Source organism: Gouania willdenowi, chromosome 18 (genome assembly GCF_900634775.1).
Source record: "Gouania willdenowi chromosome 18, fGouWil2.1, whole genome shotgun sequence".
NCBI classification, from domain to species: domain Eukaryota; kingdom Metazoa; phylum Chordata; class Actinopteri; order Blenniiformes; family Gobiesocidae; genus Gouania; species Gouania willdenowi.
This window is the reverse complement of record NC_041061.1, coordinates 2,852,480-2,877,352: the sequence shown is the minus strand read 5'-3', so window position 1 is coordinate 2,877,352 and position 24,873 is coordinate 2,852,480. Positions and strand designations below refer to the sequence as shown.

General features: G+C 41.0%; 1 protein-coding gene across 1 annotated transcript; it reads right to left on the bottom strand.

Annotated features, from left to right (window-relative positions):
- Nucleotides 1–22,378, bottom strand: irs4b (insulin receptor substrate 4b). The gene is made up of 2 exons (XM_028474800.1): nucleotides 18,303–22,378; nucleotides 1–4,498 (listed from the first exon to the last, which is right to left on the bottom strand). Exons 1-2 carry the CDS (start codon nucleotides 22,027–22,029, stop codon nucleotides 4,494–4,496), a joined length of 3,732 nt encoding a protein of 1,243 aa, XP_028330601.1. The 5' UTR covers nucleotides 22,030–22,378; the 3' UTR covers nucleotides 1–4,493.
- Between the last annotated feature and the right edge of the window lie 2,495 nt (nucleotides 22,379–24,873).

Below are 24,873 nucleotides of genomic sequence, written 5' to 3'. Positions count from 1 at the left end.
TTACATGAACACATTTTTATTGCAATAGCTCTATCCAAAGCAAAAGTCTTGATAAATATAAACACTATGCCGATGCTCAAATCACCTCCGAGTACCTTCCCGTCCCCATTTTCCCTCCACAAGGTAAAAAAAAAAAAAAAGAGGGAAAATAAAACAAGAAGAAACAAACAAAAGGGGGCGGGGCTCCTGCCGAGGCACCGATCGTTAACATGAAAAAAAGCCACGACTGGAGTTTTTCTTTCTCCCGTATTTACACGAGGAGGAACTTCCTAACTTCCAGCGTTCGCTCGTATGTGGGACGTACGTCTGCGAAAACAATGCACATACGAGGGATACACGCCTCCACGGTATTCCTTAAACTCTTTTTTGTAAAGCTAATGAACAGCATTCAATTGGGGCGGGGGCAAAGAGTTGAGGAGGGGCGGGGCTTCATTTTCCTCCACAACAAAACGAACAAACAAAATAAACAGACTAAATAATTTGACCCGCGGGGGCGATGAACGTCATCCAAAGTGACGGACAGCATCTTCGGACCGTTAACGCTACTACACAGCAGCAAATCAAGTGTAATATAGTTACAAAAAATAAACATTAGGCAGGTCGAAACCCATTTTCTTTATACAAATTACTGCAAAAATGCCTCTTAAAAAAAAAAAAAAATCAAGCCTCATGTCACCGCTTGGTTGTGAAAAAAAACCAACGTCAAAAAGCATTGCGCCCCCTTCGCACACAACCCCCCAGCCCCCCACGTGTAAACTGAAACACAAAAATAAAAAAGAATCGGCCCAAGAAGGAAAACAAATTGCATATTGATGACGTAGCCTAAGTATTCGCAGCGAAGGTTACATACAGTAATTATGTAGAGATTACGTGAAACTGCTTTGAGGTTCAACGGTTGCCCAGACAACAGATTAGGTCAAAGTTTAACGCGACAATTAGATTTTCCACCTCAGAGATTATTCTAATAAAATCCTGTCAAAATGCTTATTCAGTCATCTCTGATCTTAACATCAAAACATCGTCGCGGCAGCTGAACGCACAAAGAAATCCTTTCATTTCCGTCTTTTTAAAAAAAAATAACTTGATAAATATGCGAGATGAATGACGATATCTTAAAGGTAATTGATTAATGACTTAATCTACCATTGAGGTCTCAGAAAACCTTAACTTGTAGTTTGAATTCATTTTGACCAAGAATATCCGACTCTGCCCCCCAGGGGGCGATAAACAGATAAACACCATAAAAATGCATTTTTGTTTCAACTGACATTTAATGACTTTTCTAAATCAGAATAAAGTAAGGACAGAGGGTTGGTGTTTTTAGGTTGCTTCTCAATTTCTGAACTTTAAACTTGACTTGGTTTTTGGCGCTCGTTTCGATTCAAAGCACTTTGCAATCCGAAATTTCTTTCAAAAACACCGGAACAAATTCTAACCAACTCAAATTACAAAGCTCGATACGTGACCATGTCTTTCCTGTTTGGTGATCAGCATTTCTTGGAAATTTAAGCATTGGTTAATATTAGGAGTTACTTCTGAACGGGAAAAACTAGACTGCATTTAGAAAATTAATTACGTTTATGAAAGAAAAAAAATGAGTTTAATGTTGTTCTCGGGTGGAAATCCAAAAATCTGAGGTTGCATTGACAGATATTGAAACAACTTTCTTGATTTAATCTGAATTCAGTTACTGATTCAACTTTAGGTAGATTTGAAGTTCAACCGACTTGAGTTTTAAGGTCAGACTACGAAAATTTGCTGAATTTATTCATGCATTTTGTTAATCCAGATTAACAACAATCAAAACGTAAGAAAGTGAAAATGTAGAAAATATAAAATAAATATCGTCTGTCAGAGTATATTCAACTTTTCTAGTTGATAATTAGCATTTAAAGATGACGTAAAGGGAGGTGATGGTCAGAAGAAAACCAGAGTGAAAATGTAGAACTGAGGATATTTTATACTGTGTGTGTGTGTGTGTGTGTGTGTGTGTGTGTGTGTGTGTGTGTGTGTGTGTGTGTGTGTGTGTGTGTGTGTGTGTGTGTGTGTCACAGATTAAGCATGTCCAGAACGTTGCCTTTGGGACTCGGGGCTCAGGTTACTGGAAACCTCTTTACGTCACTGCCACACGCTGACGGACGTTTTCCTGGCATGCGCGGACGTCACCGAGCAACGGGAGGCGCCGCCGACTAAACCGGGCTCATCATGTGACCAACACATGGACCTCATGACGCACACATGCGGACTAATGTGCGTGTGCAGACTGAGGTGCGTTTGCGGTCCAGTGTCAACGTCTGAACTTTGTGCTTTGAAAGTTCACAGGGTTTTTGTGTGTGTGTGTGTGTGTGTGTGTGTGTGTGTGTGTGTGTGTGTGTGTGTGTGTGTGTGTGTGTGTGTGTGTGTGTGTGTGTGTGTGTGTGTGTGTGTGTGTGTGTATTGGCCCGTTGAGCTAAATTGTGCTTCGGACCACGTGAGGTAAAACTGAGGATGTTCACAGACAGAATTCAGTCAGTTAATCGCGATGAAATGTCACAAACAGCAGGGCGGGAAAATCGACTTTCGTTTGTTGACGTGTGATTTTCTCACAGAACTCAGCACTAAACTTTAGAAGAAACTGCAAAACGTTACAATTGTAGCTCAAATACGTATAGGTGAGAGAAAAAGACTGTTTTTTTCGCAATCTTGAAATATGTCGTGTTTTTGATTAAACTCAGCGAGCCGTCGTTGCATAGTCGCTAGCCTTTCACACTTTAACGAAATGTTGCTTTTATTAATGGTAATAAATAATTAGCCCAGCAAGCTATCCATTCGACCGCTAATAGTTGAGTCATTCTCAGTCATTTTAAATCAATACATCGCAAAATTTGTCTAGTTTTGTCGCTAGTGAAATATTATTTATACACTTTAAAGTAAACATTTGGGAAGTGATTAGCTGTTTTTTAAGCAAATTGGATTTTTTTGTTCACGTATTAGAAAAAAACTGATGTCAGTAACCTTATAACCGTGAGAAGGCGATATCGTACCAAAATCGGAATATTTGTACGCTAAAAATGTACCAAAGTAGCTTTTTTTCTTGTTAAAAGTTTTTTAAATATTTAGTTTGAACAATTGGAAGAAAACTTTTTGTGCAGCTTTTTAACTGTTCAATTAGCTCGCCATCGTCCCGACTCAAATCTCTTTATTTGGTTTTTTTGGTTTTAGCTAATATTCCGTAAAAGCGTAATATGTTCAAAAATGAACACCCAGGATGTTTTTTATCAGCCTTTTCAAGCCAACTTCTACAACTTTATCAAATGAAAACATGGAACACATTATTGCGAATTCAGTCGGTTTATTTTAGGTAGCGGGAAAAAAAAAACACAAACTGTTAAAAAGTTACTTAAGTAACTAACATATCTAGGAGAGATTGTACCGCACTGACAACGTACAGAGAAAATGTATTTATGTTCTAATTGTATGTTGAAAACATTCAAAAGGTACCATTTTTTTGGCTAGCGTACTTCTGGAAAGTAGAGGAAAATATCTACTCGCCCCCTGGTGGCCAATCGCAATATAGGCGGAAAAAAAGATGACATGCTACAAAGAAAATGCTAAGCTCTTTGCAGTGAAGCTTTCAGAACTTAAAGAGTTTTTGTTCGAGATGAATTTGGCTACTTAAGCGTAGAAATCAGCAGAGCCTGAAAATTGAAACCCACATCGAAGAACATTCTGGTTTTGTATTACAGAGCAATCAGCAACCAGAGCAATTTTATTCTACTTTTGTATAAATCGTGTGAGCACCAAAAAAAATGAGCTTGAAAGAATGAACTCCCTTTAAAACGCGTGACTGCGTTGCATTTAAATTTTGGAGGTTTTAGGAGGAATTTAGGGAAACATGAGGATTTAAGAGACAGTTTGGTTTTTCCCGCCCTGTTGAGTGGCTTCAGTCAAATGTAGAAATGTACCGATGTTCAGCAATAAATTAAAAAACTACACAAAAAACACTAAGGATGTGCTTCCCTTTGCGTTCAAACAAAGCGGATTCAGGGGGTGGGGGAGGGGGTCGTACCGGTGAAATAACTGGGAAATATTAAAGGTGGTCATAAAAAATAAACACTTTCCACATGAACGCAGTCCCGACTGTAATACAACATTGAACCAACAGGTTTCAGTACCAAAATGCCTGCTTTCCACTTCCCTTTTTCGTAATACCGCAACGGAGAAGCAGAGAAAGAGCGTTGCCGCCCCCTTCGGTCGAAGTCCACTGAGCGCTGAGCCAGAAGAGGTCGAGAGCAGCATCGATGAAGAGAGTGAGGAGCGGCCGGCCGTAAAAATAAAAAAAAGATTGAGATATGCATTTTTTAAAAAATTGAAAATAAAACGATGCATTAAAAAAAAGGAACTGCAAGCGTTTTCTTTTCGTCGAGGTGCGACAGGAGCAGCTTTTCAGTCTCACTGATGGTCAGAAGTCGAAGGTCACGACGAGGCGTCGGCAGGAGGTGGTGCTCCATCGTTCAGTCTGAGGGAGAAGAAACAGACGAGATGAGGAGATCAGAGCAAATTATCGACTGAGCAGGAAATCGTCTCAGACAAAACGAAAAAACTAAAAAGCTGCAGCCGCTTCAAATGTTTTGACTCAGATTCATGGAAAATAAAAACCTGCAAATGTGTCAAAAACTGCTTTTAGATTCATGACAATTATCAGCCATTAAAAGGTAAGACTGTAAGCAAAACTGATTAATCGATATATAACCATGCAATTATGATATCAATCCAAAAAAATATTGTTTGTTTTTTTAACAAAAAACAATAATTGTGCTAACATATGTATAGCATGTAAACACCCAGTCACTAGGTGTCAGTGAACCACATCAGACCTTGTTAAACTGTTGTCGAAGCAAACCTTGAACTTAAAAATGTAATTTGACAGTTTCATAAACATAACACTTGTTTTTGATATTTTGTACTTGAAATACATTTAGTTACCATCGTTCTCACAAGTTAAAAAAAAAAATGCAATAAATTGTATTTCATCGCAATGCACATCGTATTATTTAGTATTGGGTAAGAATGTGTGATATATCGTTGTTCACGATATATCGTAGAATATATCGTTAGAATATATAATCCCACGATAGAAACGATAAATGCCCATGTCGGAAATTAGCGAGGGCCACAGGTCATTTGTCCCTCAACTTAGTCAAAACTGCCCGTTTGTTGTCAACAACTTATTATTCACTGGAGCAGAATGCTGTTCATGGAAGCTCCTCTGCAGAGCCTCCATGGTGTGTACCACCCCTCCCTCCCCCAGCCCTCACACCACAAACAGACGGTGGTGATCGTCACAGCTACCTGAAGCTGCCGTGCTGCGATAGATCATTGATCGCTACTTGGTTAAAACCAGAAAACCATCAACAAAGTCAACCAATCCAAGTTCCTCCATCAGATCCACCCAAAGTTCCACAAACACGGGGACAGAAATGAACCTGTAGCAACGATTATTAACTGGAAACTCAACTAAAGCTAACTATGCTAAGCTAACCCACCGACACACAGCCAGGGCTAAGAGCTAATGCTAACCACTGCATATAAGGAACAGACCAAGTAAAAAAACAAGTCTTACTGTCATAAAACCACAGAGAGCCATCAATTTGTTTATGATCAGATTTAACACTTGTATGGAAGGATAAAAGCTAAACATGTCACACGTTGTGTGAAATAAATGTTAGCATAAATGTCACTATTCATTCTCCCCAACTTGTGAAATGCAATATTTTTTTTTAATTATATTTCACGTGTTCACAGACAAAGCTGGTTCCATTAGACTAATGTAACTATTGAGATTATTACACATAAATATACTGAATGATCAAATCATCAGCTTGATCTGGTTTAATTACAGGACATCAGAGATAAATTTATCAATCATAACTTTATGTCACTTACTATCAAATATGAAATAAACAAGATTCAGCACCATAAAAACACTATTGCAGTTATTTTTGCTTTTTATGTCTTTTTATTTCAAATGATGAAATAAATGAATTACATACAATAACACTAATAGAGTGACCCACATGCACTAATATATTCTACTTTATTTGTGTTTGTAAGGAACCTGGTTACACTTTAAGTTGGGAATTGTTTTATTTATTTATAGTTTTAATTTATTGTGATGTTTATCGTTATCATGATAAATATCGTAGCGTGACATCATACACGCAAAATGTAAATTGTGTCGTCAAATTAATAGCGATGTACAACCCCTATTTAAAGATATTCTTAGCCACGCCCCTTAACCCTTTGACCCTCAGCCAATGTTGCTATGTGCTAAGCTAACCCAAACATGTGGAACTGCTCTCTGTCAAGTTTCCTTATTCCTCACCTGGAGAGAAACACAACATGACACACAACACAGTACAAAAAATGCCCCCCAAAACCCCCAAAACCATGACAAAAACACACTTAAAAACTAGGCAGACCTGTATTCACAAGGCAAATACATATTTGGCCATTTGAAATAATAGGCAAAAATAACAACCTGTATCTGGATTTGTTGACTGGTTTGTTCTTTTCACTAATTAAACTGAAAGTAATAATGCAGAATAATAAACTGACTGACCTTGACCTTAAATATGACCTTGAGCAAAGGTCAAGGTCACACATTTAAAGGAAATGTTGTTCAATGGAACCAGTCTGAGCACTGGATCTCAATTTGTGGGCAAGTCATATGGAAAAAAGGATTCAAATTTGGTTAACCGTGGCTCAGGTGGTAGAGGGTCGTCTTCTGATCGAAAGGTTGGGGATTCGATCCCAGTACCTGACTATGTGTCGAAGTGTCCTTGGGCAAGACACCGAACCCTAAGTTGCTCCCAGTGGTCGACTAGTGCCTTGCATGGCAGTCCTGTCCCACTGGTGTGTGAATGTGGGAGTGATTGGGTGAATGAGCTGATATGTAAAGCGCTTTGAGACTGTTTCAGTGTGGGGATAAAGCTATATATATATATATATATATATATATATATATATATATATATATTATAAATCAAGTCCATTTACCTTTTTTTTGTGATGTCATGAACTTTGAACCCTATCAATCTGTTTACTGGTAGGTCGTACAGCTTTGGTGCAATTAAATAAAATACTCCACTTGAGATGAGCTTTTCATAAATGTAAGCATCAAACTTGTACGATAAATATTTGTAGAGAAATTAAAAATTTTGGTTTTTGACACTTGAAGTGACCTTGATATTTTGGCTCCAAAAAAAGTTGACGGCACATCCTTGACTTTGTCCCTATGGGATGGGATTCAATGGTAAATACAAATACACATAATGAAAAAAAACAATAATTCTCATTCTAACATTACCACTAGTGACATCATTGGATGCTGCCCTTTAATAAAGATTGTTCTTGAAAATAAATTAGAAATTCAACTAAAAAGTTAAAGGTACATATTCAACAGAACGTTCATGTACAGTAGATGCTGCTGTTGAGCCAAAAATACACAAGGATAAGAAAGGAAGAATAAAAACTCCAGGCAGTTTTCAGGATAAACTGAAACAAAAACACACAAAACATAAGATATGTAGTTTCTGTTGACGTTTCTCCTCCCAGTCTGTAAATGGGAGCTTTACTGGTGATACCTTTGAATCCCAGTGGTTTTATTTAGGAGAAAGTTGGAGTAGACGCTGGGTGTTAAACTCTGAGTGATCCAAGGTCAAACTGGGTCAAACTGGGTCAAACTGGGAACCTGAGGGTGAGTAGAAGTTGTGGAGCAAATGGAACGACTGTGATTCCCAGTAAACACATGCTCAGTGTGTGTAAAACCAGTTTGTGGTAAACAGGCGAGCGTGGCCGCTGACCTTTGGATGCGGTCGCACACCAACATGTGGCGTCGGGCCGGCGTCCCGAGACGACCCACCCGGGCCATGGCGGGCGTCCAGCGTGGCCGTTCCACCGCCAGCCGGGCTTTGTAGAGCTCAACAATGGCAGCGAGCGCCACAATAACAATACAGCTGCTGGTGGTGTGTGAGTGTGTGGGGGGGGGGGGGGGGGGGGGGGGCACTGCTGGAATGCTGCCCCACTCAGCACGACAAGAAACACACAAAACACAACCTGACACACAAAGACCACGACGCACACACCACCTCACTCTGCTAATCAGTATCCAGCTGATTACACAAACCTCAAATCTAAATTAATGCGTGAGCCCCAAAACAAATCCCCTAAAAAATAATTTTGAGAAGTTGGAAGAAATAAGAAGCCCCACATAAAACACAATAACTCCAAAAACACAAGTCTTAAAAACACAAATAAATGACGAGACAGAAAACGGCAACTTAAACACAAAACATTAAAAAAAAGAGACTCAAAAGACACAAGATCCCAACAAATTACACAAAACTACAGAAAATACACAAAATGACAACAAGAACATCAGCCTAGAAAACAATACAAACACACGTTTGCAAAGACATGCAAAAAAAACAAATACAGACATACACAATATAACCCAAAAACACGCAAAACAAAAAAAATGGCCAAGGTCCAATAACTGAAGGGTTGGGGGTTTTAATCCCGATCCGAGTCATTGTTGTGTTGTTCTTGGGCAAGGCATTGTATGAATGTGTATGAATTGTGCATGTATGGTGGTGGTGGTCAGAGGAGCCGTAGGCACAAAATGGCAGCCACGCTTCTGTCAGTGGGCAGCTGTGGCTACATTGTAGCTTGCCACCACCGGTATGACTGTTGTGAGTGAATGAATAATGGCTTCTGTAATGCGCTTTGAGTCTCTTTGATAAAAAGTGCGATATAAAACCTAAGTAGAGGTGTTCCGATCCGATATTGATATCGGATATCGGTCCGATATCAGCCAGAAAATGAATATCGGATTTTATCGGCCTGCATCTAAAATCACCGATATAAGCTCTCCGATAAAATGTTCTGCTCCAACACTTCTGTCTATAGGTGACTGTGTTTCACACTACAACAAAGTAACTACTGATGCTGAGTAACATCACTTGATCAGGCCTTTTCTAACATTCCACACTACAAATGAGTAATAAATGTATGTATGATTTGTGCTGATATCATATTGGATCAATCGATATCGGCCGATACGCAAGCCTGCAATATTGTTATCATATCAAAAGTGAAAAAGTTGTATCGGGACATCCCTAAATCTAAGCCATTATTTTTATTTTTTTCAAATCAAGCAGCACAACAATAAAAGTGACCTCACACACTAAAAAGAACAAGCGAAACACACAAATACGACAAAATAACCAAAAAATACACAGATAGATCCTAAACAGACAGAAATACACGAAATAATGCTCTGACATCAAAACAAGCCACGTGATGCTGCACCACTCACTCACACGTACTGTCCCTTAGAGGGATGGAGAAATAAAAACATGACTATAACCTTTTTAAATTGAAATATCTCAAAAAAAAGAAAGAAATCTTTCAAGAAGTAAAAAAATAAATAAATAAATGGCTCCATCTGCATCAAAAATACAGTTCTCCTGATATTTTCCACAAAACCACGATTTGATCAGATTTCTTTCATTTCACAGACCATGACTGAGCATTAGGGATAAGCAACTCTATCACAGCAGGGGCCACAAAAATGTGATTGTATCTGATCCGAGGGCCACGTTATTGACGTTTGTCAGCATTTTTTTTGTCTTTGTCTGTGTGTTTTTCTTATTTTTTTGTGTTCTTGTTGTAATTTTGTGTATTTTTCTGTCATTTTCTGCATTTACGTTGTCAAATTGTACATTTTTGGGGTCATTTTCTGTATTTTTGTTGTAGTTTTCTGTATTTTCCTGTCATTTTGTGTAATTTTGTTGACCGTTTGTATGTTGTTGGAGCTATTCTGTAATGTGTTGAGTCACTTTGTGTATTTTTTGTTTGTTTTTGCGTTCTTTGTGCATTTTGCCTTTGATTTGTGCGTTTTGGGAGTTATTTTATGTATTATATTATGTTGGGCTTTATATTACTTCCAACTTCTTGAAATACAGTTTTTGCGGATTTGTTATGGGGGTCGCACAAAAATACACACATGTAACCCTCGGGTCACCTATGTCTGCTGTACATGATGTGGATGTTTGTGCATTTAAGTGTTGGATCGATGCATACATTGTTTAAAGAAATACCAGATCATTTACAAACAGTTGACAGTGTTTAAATGTGAATGATTTCAACTGGTTCAGAATGTTGACTCAGCATTTTTAACCTGAAAACTTTTATTCCAAGTACAGTAATTTGTGCATTTTGAAGGACTTTGACATTAAGGTTTGATTTGATCTCATTTCTACTGTTTTTACTTGTGTCAGACTTTCACTCTCGTTGCGTGTGTTGTGTTTTTTCGTAAAGCGTGCGACTGTAGATCTCCTTTCTCCACCAGTACGACACTAATGTTGAACCCTGTTGCGTTCCCCGTTCCCTGAGCTTTGTCGTCAGGACAATTAGAGTTGGCTGTGAGCAGCAGGGACTGAGAGTCGGAGGATTTGGACTTTGATCAAAACAACAGCACGACACACGAGCCCGGCTGACCTGAGCGGACCTCGCTCTGCACAAATCAGGTCACGCAGACGCCACAACACCTGCGGACGGACTCCACGAACTCTGGGCCTGAAGAAATGCATGATGGGAGGAGTGAGCGGCCAGCGATGGCGAACAGCTGCCAGGCAGATTTTTTTTAAAAAGCAGATTTGGGAGAAGAAGAAAAAAAGAGGAGAAGGAAGTAAACTTCAGTCGTAAACAATCCTGTTGTTCTATTAAAGAAAAAATATCCTGCACACCAGGAAAGAGCTCATTACCGATACGTTTAGGTTTTCTTTCTCCTGTCAACTGCCAGTCTTTCTCAGAGGCATCTGCTGATCGCTTTGATGTGTCCTTATGAGCTCATTATTACGACCACTTCTACTAGTTTTACTTTGTTGTATTTTTGGTTGTATACCAAACGTAATCCCCCATACAGTAAATTATTTATGCAGCTAAAAACAGACCACGTCACTAATCAGGATGTTTATATCTTACAAATTAGGGATGTTTACCAAAGTCTGTACTTTTTTTTAGGTACCAACCAAATTTCTTCTATACAACCCATTACCCATTCACGTAAAATGAAATGGTTGCATATTTCGGTACCTAAACGCATCCTTGTGACTGTGAGGGAGTGGAAGAGTAGGACATTTCCCGTGCAGTACCTGAACACAACATTGCACGCACAAGAGCGTAATGACAGCAGTAGCTGTGGGTTCAGCAACAGCTGATAGAAATAAGTTTAAAAGTAATGGTTCCGCTTTTTATGTAGACCGAGCACCGACTGAACCCTCGCTCCACACAGAAACATGACAGGTGTAAATGTAGCTCCACTCCTGAACAGCTGCTGTACGACTACAGGAGAGTTGGAAAACAAACTGCTAAAGGCTTCAGAGCTACGTATGACGCCTCCATCAGTGGAGCAAAGAGATGGTTCCTGGTTCTGTGGTGCGCACACACACGCTCCTGTGTCCAACAACCCTATAAAAATGGACAGAAATGTCCAATATTAAAGAGAAAGTATGGCTGCACGGGCCTAGTAAACAAAACAAGCTCCTCCCACACATGGTTCTTGGGATAAACAGGATTGGAACCAAACTAAGCTCTGGTACTAGCAATAGCAAAAAAAAAAACTTTTGGCCGAAAAGGTGCAACAGAGATGCTGACTCAGCTTTCAAAGCCTTAGTCTCAGGAATCAGACCAGGCACAGCGACTCTGCTTTGGCTGATTTATAAACACGTTCATTTTTACCGTTGGCACATATAGGTTTTCACCTCTGTGCATGAATGTTAGTGCTTTTGTGCATTATAAGTAGTTGTAGGTAAGGGTTTTCAAGATGAAATTTGTGAAACAAATTGTTGCTACAAAAATACAAATAGATGTTGGTTTGATACATTTGTTTAAGTTGCTTGTTATTATCATCATTATTATTATTAATATGATAAATAAATATGGTAAATTGGAACATTTTGAGGTTTTATTATCTACCATTTATTACCACACCACCTTGTTACCGATTCACAGGTATTGGTTCAAATGTGAAAGGTACCTGTCACTAGTCCTTTAGAGTATGTTCTTATAGCTCATCACTAGTACCAGCTCTACTAAGTTCTTAATTGTAAATTTTATTTAACATATACTGTATATAGTGAACCTCTACTTTTTTTGTTGCAAATCACAAATGTTGCTATTTTTAATATGTATTCTTTTTGTGTGTACATCGTTTTATGTCACACTTGCTTTGGCAACGCCAAAGTCAAGTCATTGTGTCCTTGGGCAAGGCAATTTACCCACATTGCCGAGTATGAATGTAGCGTGTGAGTGAGTGTTGATGGTGGTCGGAGGGGCCGATGACGCACTATGGCAGCCTCGCTTTGGTCAGTCTGCCTCAGGGCAGCTGTGGCTACAATAGTAGCTTATCACCACTGTGTGTGGAGTGAAAGAATAATGCACGTCTATGATGAAGCACTATATAAAATTCAATGCATTATTATGATTATCACAAACTTGTTTCCCATGCTAATAAAGCTTTTTTGAATCAAATTTAGTTGTATTTTTGTTTGTAGACCAAAGGTAATCTTTTATAAAGGTAATCGTTTACGCAGCTAAAAACAGACCACATCGCTAATCAGAATGTTTACATTGTTTTTCTCACAAATGTAGTTTAAAATCAACCAATCTGGCAACGCTGCTCAGGATTTCCTACTAAAATTGACCCTCCAATGAATCCATCTCAGACTGCTTACTGGTTTCATGTGCTTCAAACTGCTCGGTTTCATTGAGCTGAGGTTATTTGCTTACTTTTATTGTGAAAGGACAAACAGCAGACCAATCTCTGTCACCACAGAAGTTAGAACTTATTTTTCCTCCATCCACTCGTATCAGGTTTCTTATTGCGTAACAAGCAGCCCACTCCTGTTTCTCGGGTGTGTTTTTTTTTTTTTAAACCCCTTGGTCGTTTCGCTGAAATGAGAAACACTTTGACGTGGAACCTGAACCTGAAGGAAGCTCCAGGAATCTGTCAGCAGCAGCATTAGAGGTTTACAGGTTCTCATGCCTGGTCCACTGAGTCGTCATAGGCTTCAACGCTAACCATCGCTAACAATCAACCACACAGCCTCGTAGAGTGTTTTCTGACACGTAGAATCACAGCGGACCTGATGGTTGATAATATTAACATCTGTGGGACAACGTATCCGCCTTGGAGTGAAAAAAGAGAGAGTGGGGTGTGTGGGGGGGATTCCTGTTACGAGCTCTGGAAATAGAGCTGTAAATATAGCCGGGGGAGGGAAAAGGGCAACATTTACCACCTCGTAGCCACCAGGCTGTGACCACGGTGAGTAAAGGGCAACTTCCCAGAGCTGTCGGTTCCATCTCCACTGACCCAACGCTTTGACCTTTCACCACCTGACAGACGACGACACCGCGCTACACAACAATCACCACAAAGTCACAATTATCCACCCGACGGCGACTTATCAGCCAAGAATGGCAAATATTTACAACCCTTGATAAGAAAACCTCACTAGATAAGACGACCCGATAGCCCCGCCCCTTTACCCTTTAACCCAGCACTGCTACATGCTAAGCTAACCAAACATGTGGAACTGGTCTCTGGTAATGGGGTCCTTTACAGGCCGAGAGTTAGAAGCACATTTACAGTCTGCAAAAGAAATACAACAAAATAGAAACAAAAGATGACAAAAAACATGTTTACTGTGAAGCTCATGACACACATCTACAAAAAACTAAACTAAATAACTATCTACTTATAAAAGCAAGAATGCTCTGTGTGTGTGTGTGTGTGTGTGTGTGTGTGTGTGTGTGTGTGTGTGTGTGTGTGTGTGTGTGTGTGTGTGGCAAATATCTCCCAGACGCGGTGCCTGTTCAACCTGAAACTTTGTCAACGGCTTCTAATTACCCCGAGTTTATGTATCCGTTATTTTTGAGTAATTTGGTAACTTCTAAATGTTTATTTTAATCTTATTTCGGCTGGACGGCACATTCATGTTTGCCCCAAAGTGAAACCTATTCAGCTTTTGACCTCAGTGTGAGGTAATTTTAACTATTCCTTATCTGGTGATTACGTTTCAAAACATTTATTTTCATGTAAACGCTGATATTTTCACCATGTGCTATATAACCAAATGCGCACCTTGGATGTACATGGTGAATGCACACAGAGCCATTCAGAGAGAGTTGCGACAACGGAAGAGTTACCGAAAGTTTCAAATAGTTCCAGCGGGTCCGGTTTTTTTTTTCAAAAACACAAGAATGACTACAGAAGAACAAACTAAACTAAACACTATTAGTTAAAAAAAAAAAAAAAACACCAGAAAAAGGAAAAATATGACTCCAAGAATTACAAAAAAACAAAAGAAAAGTGTGTGATGGTTTGGTAGCAGTTTGTGCATCAGGTCATTTACCTTGTTTGTTAATTGATAACAGGTAGAAATGTTTCTTATTTTGTTGCTTAATAAATGTTTTGAAAAGAATGTCTTGTTATTGTTTTAAAAGTCAGAATATTAAGGAATGGCTTTTTCTAGGTGCCTCATGGATTTATTCCCATCAGCCGCTTGCAGGTGCTCACACATCGCCCCCCAAACAAACGCTGAGTCCAACGCATCAGGTGCTTCAGTCGGAGCGCCAGCTGACAGGAAGTGCATTCCTCGGCCGTGATGTAGCACTTCCTCTCAGCTCACTGCGTGCCTCAACACGCATCGGCAACAATTACTGCCACACATCAAAGAGCCGCCTGCTGCGAGTCAGCGGGCACACACACACCGAGCTAGACTATAAACACACACACACAGAATAAAGAGCTGTGTGTGTATCTGGGATATCCAATACAATTCTAAGTAAATTTGTCTTTCTTGATTGTACTAAACAACAAACATATAGATTAAGACATTACAGTTTATGTGGATATAGTTGTTTTTTAAAGCTCATTTTGTATTAGAATAGTTTTTGTCATTTCAACAAATTTTCAGGACGTCCCACGCACTTCGGTCTCAAAAAATTTAGAAATGTTTACAAATTGTTCTCTAAATAATTCAATAGGCACACTGTACATTTTTAGTTTTATCACATGAATACTTTCAGAGATATGGACAATTTATTGATTATATGAAACAGAGTCAAGCTACAATATCCGCGAGTGGTGAAAATAAAAAGGAAGAAGAAAAATTGTTTTATATCCCAATAAATAGTAACATTTATACCATAAATTAAAACATGGATCTGTTTTTTTCTTACATTCCCACATGCAGTTATGGGCCAATGAAAATACCCAAGAACCAATACATACCTGTACATGTGACTAATCATTAGTAATGTGAACAGTCTATGTTCATAGCTCTAAGCTGATCTAATTACAGGGAGCTGAGACATAAGCTAAGGAGTTTACTGAAGGCCCAAACATGTTCCAGACCCAAACACACACTCACTTTTTTCCAAATTTGATGGGCTGACATGTCCATCAGATAAAATGTATAGCACATCTTTTTCTATATTCTGAGAGAGTAGGTGGAGCTTATTACTATATCATATTTACCTTTCTATGTGATGGAGTTCCTGAGATATTGAAGTTGAAAATAGAAGAAAAATAAGGACAAGTCAAAATCGACACATACTGTACACCTCACCCATCACTATATTGTCCATATCTCAAAAAGTGTTGATCTGATCAAACTAAAAATGCACAGTGTGCCTATTGAATAATCACCGAACAATTAGTAAAAATGTCTGAATTTTTTCAGACCAAGGTGCATGGATTATTTGTTGGAATGACACCATTAAAAATGGCAACTTTCCAGGATTTACTACGAACTGTTTTGCTCTCACACAAACAATACAAAGAGTGACAGTGAAGTCTTTCCAGCCATGCTACAGCACTCACTCACACGTGCTGTCCCTGAGAGAGACACAGACTGAACATGTGGTCCTGGTCTTCCTTTTTCTGTTTGTGTCATCTCTTGTTTTGTTTACATGTTCCAACTGTTTCTGTTTTATTTTGTTGAGATGGGATCATATGTTAACAAAAAAAGACCCAGAATCCTCTTCATAGAAAGGCTTTACTGGGAATATCTAAAAATGATCTAAAATAATCCACAGAAGTGAAATAAATCCCTGAGTTTGGAAACGTTTGACTTCCAGGAAACAACTAGTAGTAATCGTAGAATCCTAGAAAACAGTTGCACACCAAGCAACAACACACACTTAGACACACAAACACATCCTGATACTAAACCGTACCATATACAGTATCCTCATACTAAACCGTACCATATATCACAATATCAATAATTACAAATTTCACCTTTACCAGTACAAAATGGTATGAAATAAAAAATATATATCTGTGAGAACAAGTAAATGGTAAATAACTGTATTTCAAGCACCGATATCAAAAACAAGTGATGTGTTTATAAAACTGTCAAATCACATTTTTCAAAAAGTTAAACTTTTGCTTCTACAACAGATTCTGATAAATTATTTTTCAAAATAACCACATACAGTACATCTATAAAAGTGCCCAGTATGGTTAATAAAAATAAAGAGCAATCAACTTCCAGTTAAAATGCATTGAGCAGTGAGGTAGTTTAACCAGGTCTGATGGTGCGTTTACAGTATGTACTATGATTATGGAAGCGCAATTAAATGGTTTTCTTTTGTTAAAAACATAATTTTTAAAAATCGATTTGCACATTATTTTGGATTGATACAATAATCTGTCCCCCGCCCAGCGCCCAATGAGAGCTAGAGATTGGCACCGGCAGACCCCCGTGGCCCTGAAAAAACAGGAGCAAGTGGGTCTGAAAATGGATGATGGACAATAATTCATTGGTGAAGTATCACCAAATGGTTTTTTTTCTTGCACAAAAAAAAACAAAATTAATTCAGGATTTTTTTTTTTGGCACTAAAAACAAACATAAACATAAAAAATAAACTATTCTTTTCTTTTATCACCTTTTACCTTTCACTTAATATAAGAGACCTTTTGTATTGATTAACACTTAAATAAGTTTAATGTACACCTTGAGATCTGCCTTAAGTTTATACCTTCATAGTATTTATTTTTTATACTCATTTTATAAACTGGGTTTAGCCACGACGGTGATACTAAATTTCAGTTGTGAATAATGTCTTTACGTGCAATGGTTATTATAATAATAAAGAATCAGGAAAGGTCAGAAATATGATTAAAAACGTTAAAGCATACAAACGACATCATCCGAAAACTTCAAAAACAAGAAGAAAATAAAGGAAATATAATTACATTATAATGTCTAAATCTTTTTGTTGTGACTGATGAAAAGTCCCCATTTCACCTTGAATAAACCCAGGTTCCACTCGTCTAACCTCAGGCTGGACCGCGGTGGGCGCCACTTCCTGTTGCGGCAGATCGCTGCCTCGCCAACACATTGGTTTAAATATAGACTTAAAAAGACACTGCAGACGAGCTGAATGTGGACATAATGAGGCTAATAATAGCAGACAGCGCTCAGGGACTTTTTTTGTTATTTACGAGGAGAAAATATCCTCAAAAGTGTGAAGAACGTTCCACAATCCACACACGACGCACTCCGTGAACTCCAGGAACGGTTTTTATGGAAGAAACAAAGAAAATCAAGAGCTTAAAGGAAGATGCTTTGTGTATTTATAACTCTGCAAGTCTAACCAGTGAACACACTTATGCCTGAGGCACAAACTTTTAACAGAAATCACCATTAACTCCTATATTAAATAACATTCATTTTATATGCAGTGTCGTATTTAAATTCTTTTTTTTACGAAATAATTTTTGCTATATTTTTGCTCAGAAAAAAATATATATATAATGTACAAAAATAACAGATTATCAGTCAATACAACAAATTCAAGAAAAATACATAATAATCAGATCAAAAGGAAAAATTAGAGATAAATGGTACAATAAATTTATTTCAGGATACACAATAGATCTTTTCTTATTATTTTAGTATTTAGTTGCTTTTCATACTAAATGTTTGTATAATCATATATCATGTAACCGATTTCAGAATATTACTCATGATTGAAAAACAGAAAACGTTTTAGCGTTTTAATACTAGAATAATAATTTAACTTCAAAAATAAAAGATCAGATTTTTTTAAGAAGTAGTTAAATATTCCGTTAGATGGATCTCATAAAGTACAAAATTTTCTCCATCTTATTTTGAAGGAATTTTCCTATTAAGACTGTCTCATGAAAACATTCCCTAAAGTTTGAATAAAGATGCAGACTCACCCTTGGTTGTCGTGGCGACTCCGTCTAATTTAGTGAAGTCTATACTGGCGTAGGCGCCGTTCTCTGGCAGAGGCATCACTCCACTGGCCACTGCAGCCCCGGAACCACCTCCAGACGCTGCGGTGTTACCGCCATCCTCCCTTAGCTCCAAGGCGATGTAGTTGAGGCCGTTCTGGTAGCCAACAGACATATTCCTGCACATTCGGCTCAACGAAGAAGAAGATGACGCTGCTGAGGTCCCGGAGGTTTCTAAGTTCCTGGTCTGGGGTTGGGAGTCCACTCGGCTGTCCACCGACATCCACACACTGTCGAAAGAAGCCGAGTTGGTCCACCTGGATGTGGAACCCTCGGCTAGGTGAGGCTCGTTGGAGGCGGAGGCGTTGGAGAGGGTGTTTGAGGATGATGGAGTAGAGTTGGAGGAAGAGGTGGAGGAGAAGGTCTCAGAGCTGTGCCTCCTCCTGCCCTGGGGGTCGGCCCTCACCACCTTTGGTTCCGTTTGGTGGCCGGTTGCTCTGCTCGGGCTTGCCGGTGGTAAAGGCGGAGACGAGGAGGCTGTTGATGGAGCGTGGCCGTAGTGTTCCTCCATCACACAGAGATGCTGCAGCATGGCGGTCGGGCTCGCCCTCTCACCTTTGCTGAGGTTGAACGTCATGTCCGTGTAGTCGTCACCGATGGGTCTCCAGGGAGCTCCAGAAGGGTTGGCCAGGGGCCGGATGTAGCTGGGTGGGTTCCAGGGGGCCACAAGGCTAGGTCGTGGTGATGGCTGGTTCTTACAAGCATCATCTAGCTGCTCCGCCCCGACCTCTAAGCTCATGTAGTCCTGGGACGAGCCCTCATCCTGAGCACAGAGCGGGTAGGCTGGCGGCTGCTGTTGGTGAGGGTAATGATCGCCAAACTCGATGTTGATGTACTCCCCAGGACTGGACGGCCTCTCGGATGGCCTCTCCTCTGAAGCTGGAGTTGACGAAGTAGATGCCTCACTCACTCGCAGAGGACCGTGGAAGCTCCTCCTACCCAATGGGAGCCGGTTGGGCCTTGCAACGCGCCTGTCGGAAAGGTGAGCCCCGTATGGTGGTGGGGGGTGGGAAGGGGTGGAGGTGGTGCTGCCGCCTCTTCTTTCTGACATCGGTGCGGGCTTGGCAGGTGAACTCATTGGGACATACTCCCCATACTCATCCTTCTCTCTGGTGGGGGCTTTGTATGAGCGTGGGAGAGAAAAATACGGGCTGTAAGATTTTGGGGTGCTTTCAGGTGTGCCAGGGGCATAATAAGCATTACCTCCATCATTTGACAGCTTGTGGCCTCCACTGCTGCTGTACGACATGTCCATGTACTCCCCGTTCTCCGGTCTCTCTGCCATGTTTGTTAAATTTGAAGGAGAAGCCTGCACGGGGGAAGGGGAGCTGCCACCACGCCCCCCACCAGGGAGCATCATCATGTAGCCGTGGGAATCTGTGGAGGATTGAGAGTAAACCGGGTGATGGTGGGTTGAACGGGCGCTCAAAGCCGGACTGTGGAACTGGGGGGAATTGGACACGTTGTGGGGGTAGGAGCCGGGTTGCATAGGCATGTAGTCGGGAGGCGTGTCCCACGGCGACGCAGCTACGCCGCACATCATCGGCATGTAGCCGCTGTCTTCCTTGGCAGAGGCAGAGAGGGGCGGGCGCTCGATGACAGCAGCTTCAGTCCGAGACAGCGTGGAGGGCCGGCTCTGCTGACTGTGCTCAGAGCAGGAGCTGTAGTCAGAGCGCAGCGAAGAGGAGGATGAGGAAGGGCCGCAGCGGAGGAGGCCACTGCCAAACGGCAACACCGCATCTGAACCCTCGTCCAGAGAGAAATTGGTCTGAGTCATTTTCTGGTAAACGGCCACCCCTGAGCCGCCTGTGGCTCCACCTGACGGCCTGGTGAAGGAGTGCGTCCTCCTCCTCAGTGATGAAGAAAAGCGCTCATCTTCCGTGGTTGATGCACCTTCGTCCCGTGGCGTCTCGTGTCCAGATCCAACACCAAACACTTCTCGGCTCCACCCCATGGCCATGTAGTCATTCAGGCAGTTCTCCTCACGGATTGGTGGGGTGTTTCCCAGAGAGTCAGGGGTGTTGCTCCTGACCCGGAAGTACCGGAAGTCGCCCGGACTGGAGCCGTACTCGTCGGATGAGTTGAAGCCGCCGTCAGACGGTGAGCCACATATCGAGGCGCTCGATGGGCGAGTGAGGGTGTCAGAGACGGAGCCGTGGCCGCTGCTGGATGAGACGCTGACTGGGCTTGTGGTGGAGGGGAAGTGGGAGACGGGGAGAGAGGCAGAGCGGGCATGATAGGTGGCCGTCGAGCCTGGAATCGCTCTGACGTAACGCACGGCACCAGTGCTGGTTCCAGCATTTCCTGTGGCCACGCTGCTTGTACTAGTGCCGCTGCTCTCCTGGCGTCCATGGTGAGCACGTGAAGAGTTGAGATGAATCAGACTTCCTGTGGTGGAACGAAACGGCCGGTTCATCGTCCCTTCACCTTCACTGGACGTACGAAAGCGATACCCGCTGGCCCCGGAGCTTTTACTTGAAGGTGGTGTTCCAACCACAGACTCAGTTCTAGAGCGTCGCTGAAGGCCGGTCTGGCTCGGTGGAAGGTTGCCTAGGTGGCGCCGCGTGGTGATAAAAGACATGGGATTGGAGCCCGACGACTGGCTTTTACTCCTTGGTCGAAACTCTGCAAAAGCTTTAAGAGCTTTCATCGTCTCCAGGATGGTTTCGTGCATGTTCTGAGCCACAACGGAGTCGTCCACCTGCATCCAGATCTCCCCAGGACCGATTGAAGAAGAGCGACCCACCTCGATGAAGAAGAAGCTCTCCGAGTGTCCGCAGCGCCTGATGTTCATCAGCTGAAGGTTCACACAGGGGGTCTCAGAGTTCAACTTGACAAGATGAATGGTTTTAGTGGAGAGGCAAAGGCGGTAGACCCCCGTCAGATTTTTGGTTTGACCCAATCCTTTGGGTTTTACATTCACCTGCCACACCTCTTTGAAAACAGTACCAGGGGTCACAGTACCGTAACCATCGTCCAGGTCATCAGAGTCCAAACCCCCCTTTTTTCCCTCACTCATCAGCTCACTCACAGCCACGTACCAGTCCTCCTGCTCCTGCTCGTTGTCAGCCACGATAGCAAAGTACTCGTCCTTAGTGTAGAGGGCGATGAGGTGTTTGTTCTTGGAGTCCGCCCTCTTGTTCACCGTGAAACACTGATATAGGTAAATCACCCTCTTTGGGGGCGAAGGCGCGATCGCACCGCCGCCTGTAGCCGCGGACCTCAGACCGTTCCTGAACTTCTTTTCACTGTCGTAGTACTCCAGGCGGCTCGGTCCGAGCTGGCTGGAAGCCCGAAGCACGAAAAACCGTTTGTGTCCGTGTTTCTGTTTCCTCAGGTAGCCACATTTACGGATATCATCCACCGCCTCCGCGGAGCTCGGGACACCGCCGGCGGAGGAGGAGTCCTCTGCTGAAGAGGGAACTCTCCGACCCGGGGACTCAGAGATGTTATCCGCGGTGTGGTGGTTGTTGGAGGGCGGTGGATAATGCTGGAAACGGGAGCCCCCTCCGCCGCCCCCGCTGATATTAATTACCGGGGACGGGGGTTCCCCAACCGGGCCGTCCCCGGGTTTCGCCCCCACGTCTCTCCGCTGCGTCTCCACCAGCAACATCGCTGCCTTTCCGTCCTGATAATTCGCAAAATGTGCCATTAGAGGATAAAACTGGAGGTCACTTCACCAGCGGGCTAATCCAAGCGGAGACAGACTCCATTCTTGTTGTGGGAGCCGAGCTCCCGAGTCCGGCTAGGCCAGCTAACGGCTCCGGTTGGCGATCTGCACCCACCGGCTTTGTTGTCCCAACTCCTCAGCGCTCCACACGGAGATCCTCCTACTCCAAAGCGGCCGTTGCTCACAGATTAAGTCCAGTTTGGAGCACCATGGCCATGTTTGGCCGTGTTTCTGTCGCCGGGGAAGCTCCAGCTAGCTCTGTTAGCTCTGTCTGCTTTCTGTGCTAAACACAACTACAGGCCTCAGCACAAACAACACACGACCCCCTGCGTCAGCCTGCCCGTGGGCGGGGCACAGTGACCAATGCGGCCTTCTGATTGGCCGATCACTTTGACTGACAGTCTGTCATTGTAGGCTCAGTCAATAGCGTTGGAGAATTGGTGCTTTGCGTCAATGAGGCTGACCAATCGTGTTGGGAAGAGTTTACTGAAGTTTTAAAAATAGGCGGTGACGACGATAGCGTCATCAGCCACGTCATTTTTTACGCTCAAATATAAAAATAGAAACATCTTCAGTAAAAGATTAAATAAAATTACACATGTTCTTATCAAATAAAACCACTGCGATTATACTTGATATTAAGAGTATCGTTATTTAACATTATTTCATTAATGTTTACAATGTTTATTTTATATTTAAAGCCAATGTCCTCATTAGGATTGAAGTGCAATTAGAAAATAGTTATGTAATCTTAATTTATATTAAAATAAAACACAATATAATGTAAATCCGAGTATTAAACTATATAAAATTACATTTTTAAAAACTATTTTATTTATTGCTCGTTAAGACGGTGGAATAACCAGATTAAATATAAAGTGGAACCCAAAGCTGAGCATTTAAAATAATAATAAAGTGGTTTAAATGGATTTAAAAGCTCATGTTTGTTAGTTTAAAACTAACATAGAGCGCCCTCAGCTGGTCAAACCTTATCACAGCAGTAAGTCACTCACCAAATACCTCTGTAGTGATAATAGTCATCGTTATTGTACACTATTAAATACAGTGTGATATATTCTCAGTGTAACCACCAGAGAGCGCTGTTTGCTTCAATATTATATAGAGGGTTCAAATGAATTTGTAAAACCCGTGTCAAACTCATGGCCCGGGGGCCAAATTCGGCCCTTTGGAGCATCCAATTCGGCCCGCAGGAGAAAGTAAAAATTGCAGAGAAAACATGAATCATTGTGTAAATTAAACTCAATACTCCTGGTGCTTATATTGCATGATGGCAGTCATTTTTATGTTAAACTATTGAAAAAACTCAAAACTCTTACAGAATCCTTAATATTTTCTCAAATGATTACATAATGTTTCCCTTCATTAAATAGAAATTAGTCACAAAATCTAGGAAATGTAAAATGAAGATCCTCCTGTTCGGACTGATATCTGTCACATTATTGGAATCATAAAAAACTTTAATCATCCCCGTTGGGCAAATAGAAGGCAAAGAGTGGCATATTAAGAAAGAATATTGAGGAAAAAATAATATGAATAAATAAAGTTAACACAGTTTGAATGGAGCGTGAAGGTTCTCCTCCTCACCTGAAGAACAGCAGATTATCTGCAGCTTTTCCTGCAGATCCTTTTCCTGCTGAGTCATTCCTCACTGACCTTTATTCTTTATCCGACTTCACCTGCTTGTCTCAGGGCTCTGATTCACAAACGACTGCTATTAACTAGAGCGGACACCTTCACTCGTAATGAGCGCTGAACTTGTCAAACAGACCCGATAAATGATAAAGATTATAATGATTATAATGAAAAATACATCATAATAAACAAAATGCTTGTTTTGTTTTTTATTATTCTTTTTATTTCTAATATAGCCCGACAGATATGTCAAAAAGATGTTCACTTCTGGAAGAAAGCATGAACACTGAATCCCCACGCTGGCAAACCAAGGGTTCCCACTGAAAATCAAGAAATCCAAGATGGCTGCCATCCATATCGCCAATTTGGATATTTTTGTCATCACTTTGGTTCTATTTGACATGGAAGCATTCTACCTTATATCTTGCTCTGAATGCAATTTACACTATTTCAAGCTATTTCATGACAATCCTTTCCTCAAAAACCTACGTTTTGCCACAAAAAACATGTTTCTACGTCTAACACCAAATAATTCTAAATTTACAAATTTACAAATTTAATGAAACCCAAGTACTTTTATAGGCTTTGATTTTTCCTTTGTTTAGCGCATGAATGCAGTCATTTATAATTGCTACTTGTAGAAAGAACTCTCAATTTTTCCTTAAATCTTGCAATTTCTCACAAACAATTCCACAAAATTCCTCTAAATTACACAAAAAAATTGGTAACAGAATCAAGAATTTTTTTAAGTGAATTGAACCAATATTGCAAACTAAGGCACAATTATGTTAAAATAGTTATTTCCCCCCATCTAAAATCTGCAGCCCACTTGAGATCCAACTGGTCTGTATTTGGCCCCTGAACTAGAATGAGTTTAACATCCCTGGTCTAACAGAACCAAAGTTATGGTAAGATTGTAAATGCATATACAAATGGCAGCCATTTTGGATCTTTATTATTGACTTTATTGACCATGAAAACCTATAATTCACCACTGAGATTATGCTTCATGTAAAACAGAACCAAAGTTATGGCAAAAAAATATCCAAATTGACAATATGGATGGCGGCCATCTTGGATTCCTTGACTTTTGAGTGACAACCATTGGTTTGTCAGTGTGGATCCCTTTAAAAATGGATTCAGTATATTCAAAAAAACCCATGTACACATTTT

Excerpts from the sequence above, each read along its gene's own strand:
- irs4b (XM_028474800.1), bottom strand. The coding sequence starts at position 22,029 with ATGGCACATTTTGCGAATTATCAGGACGGAAAGGCAGCGATGTTGCTG.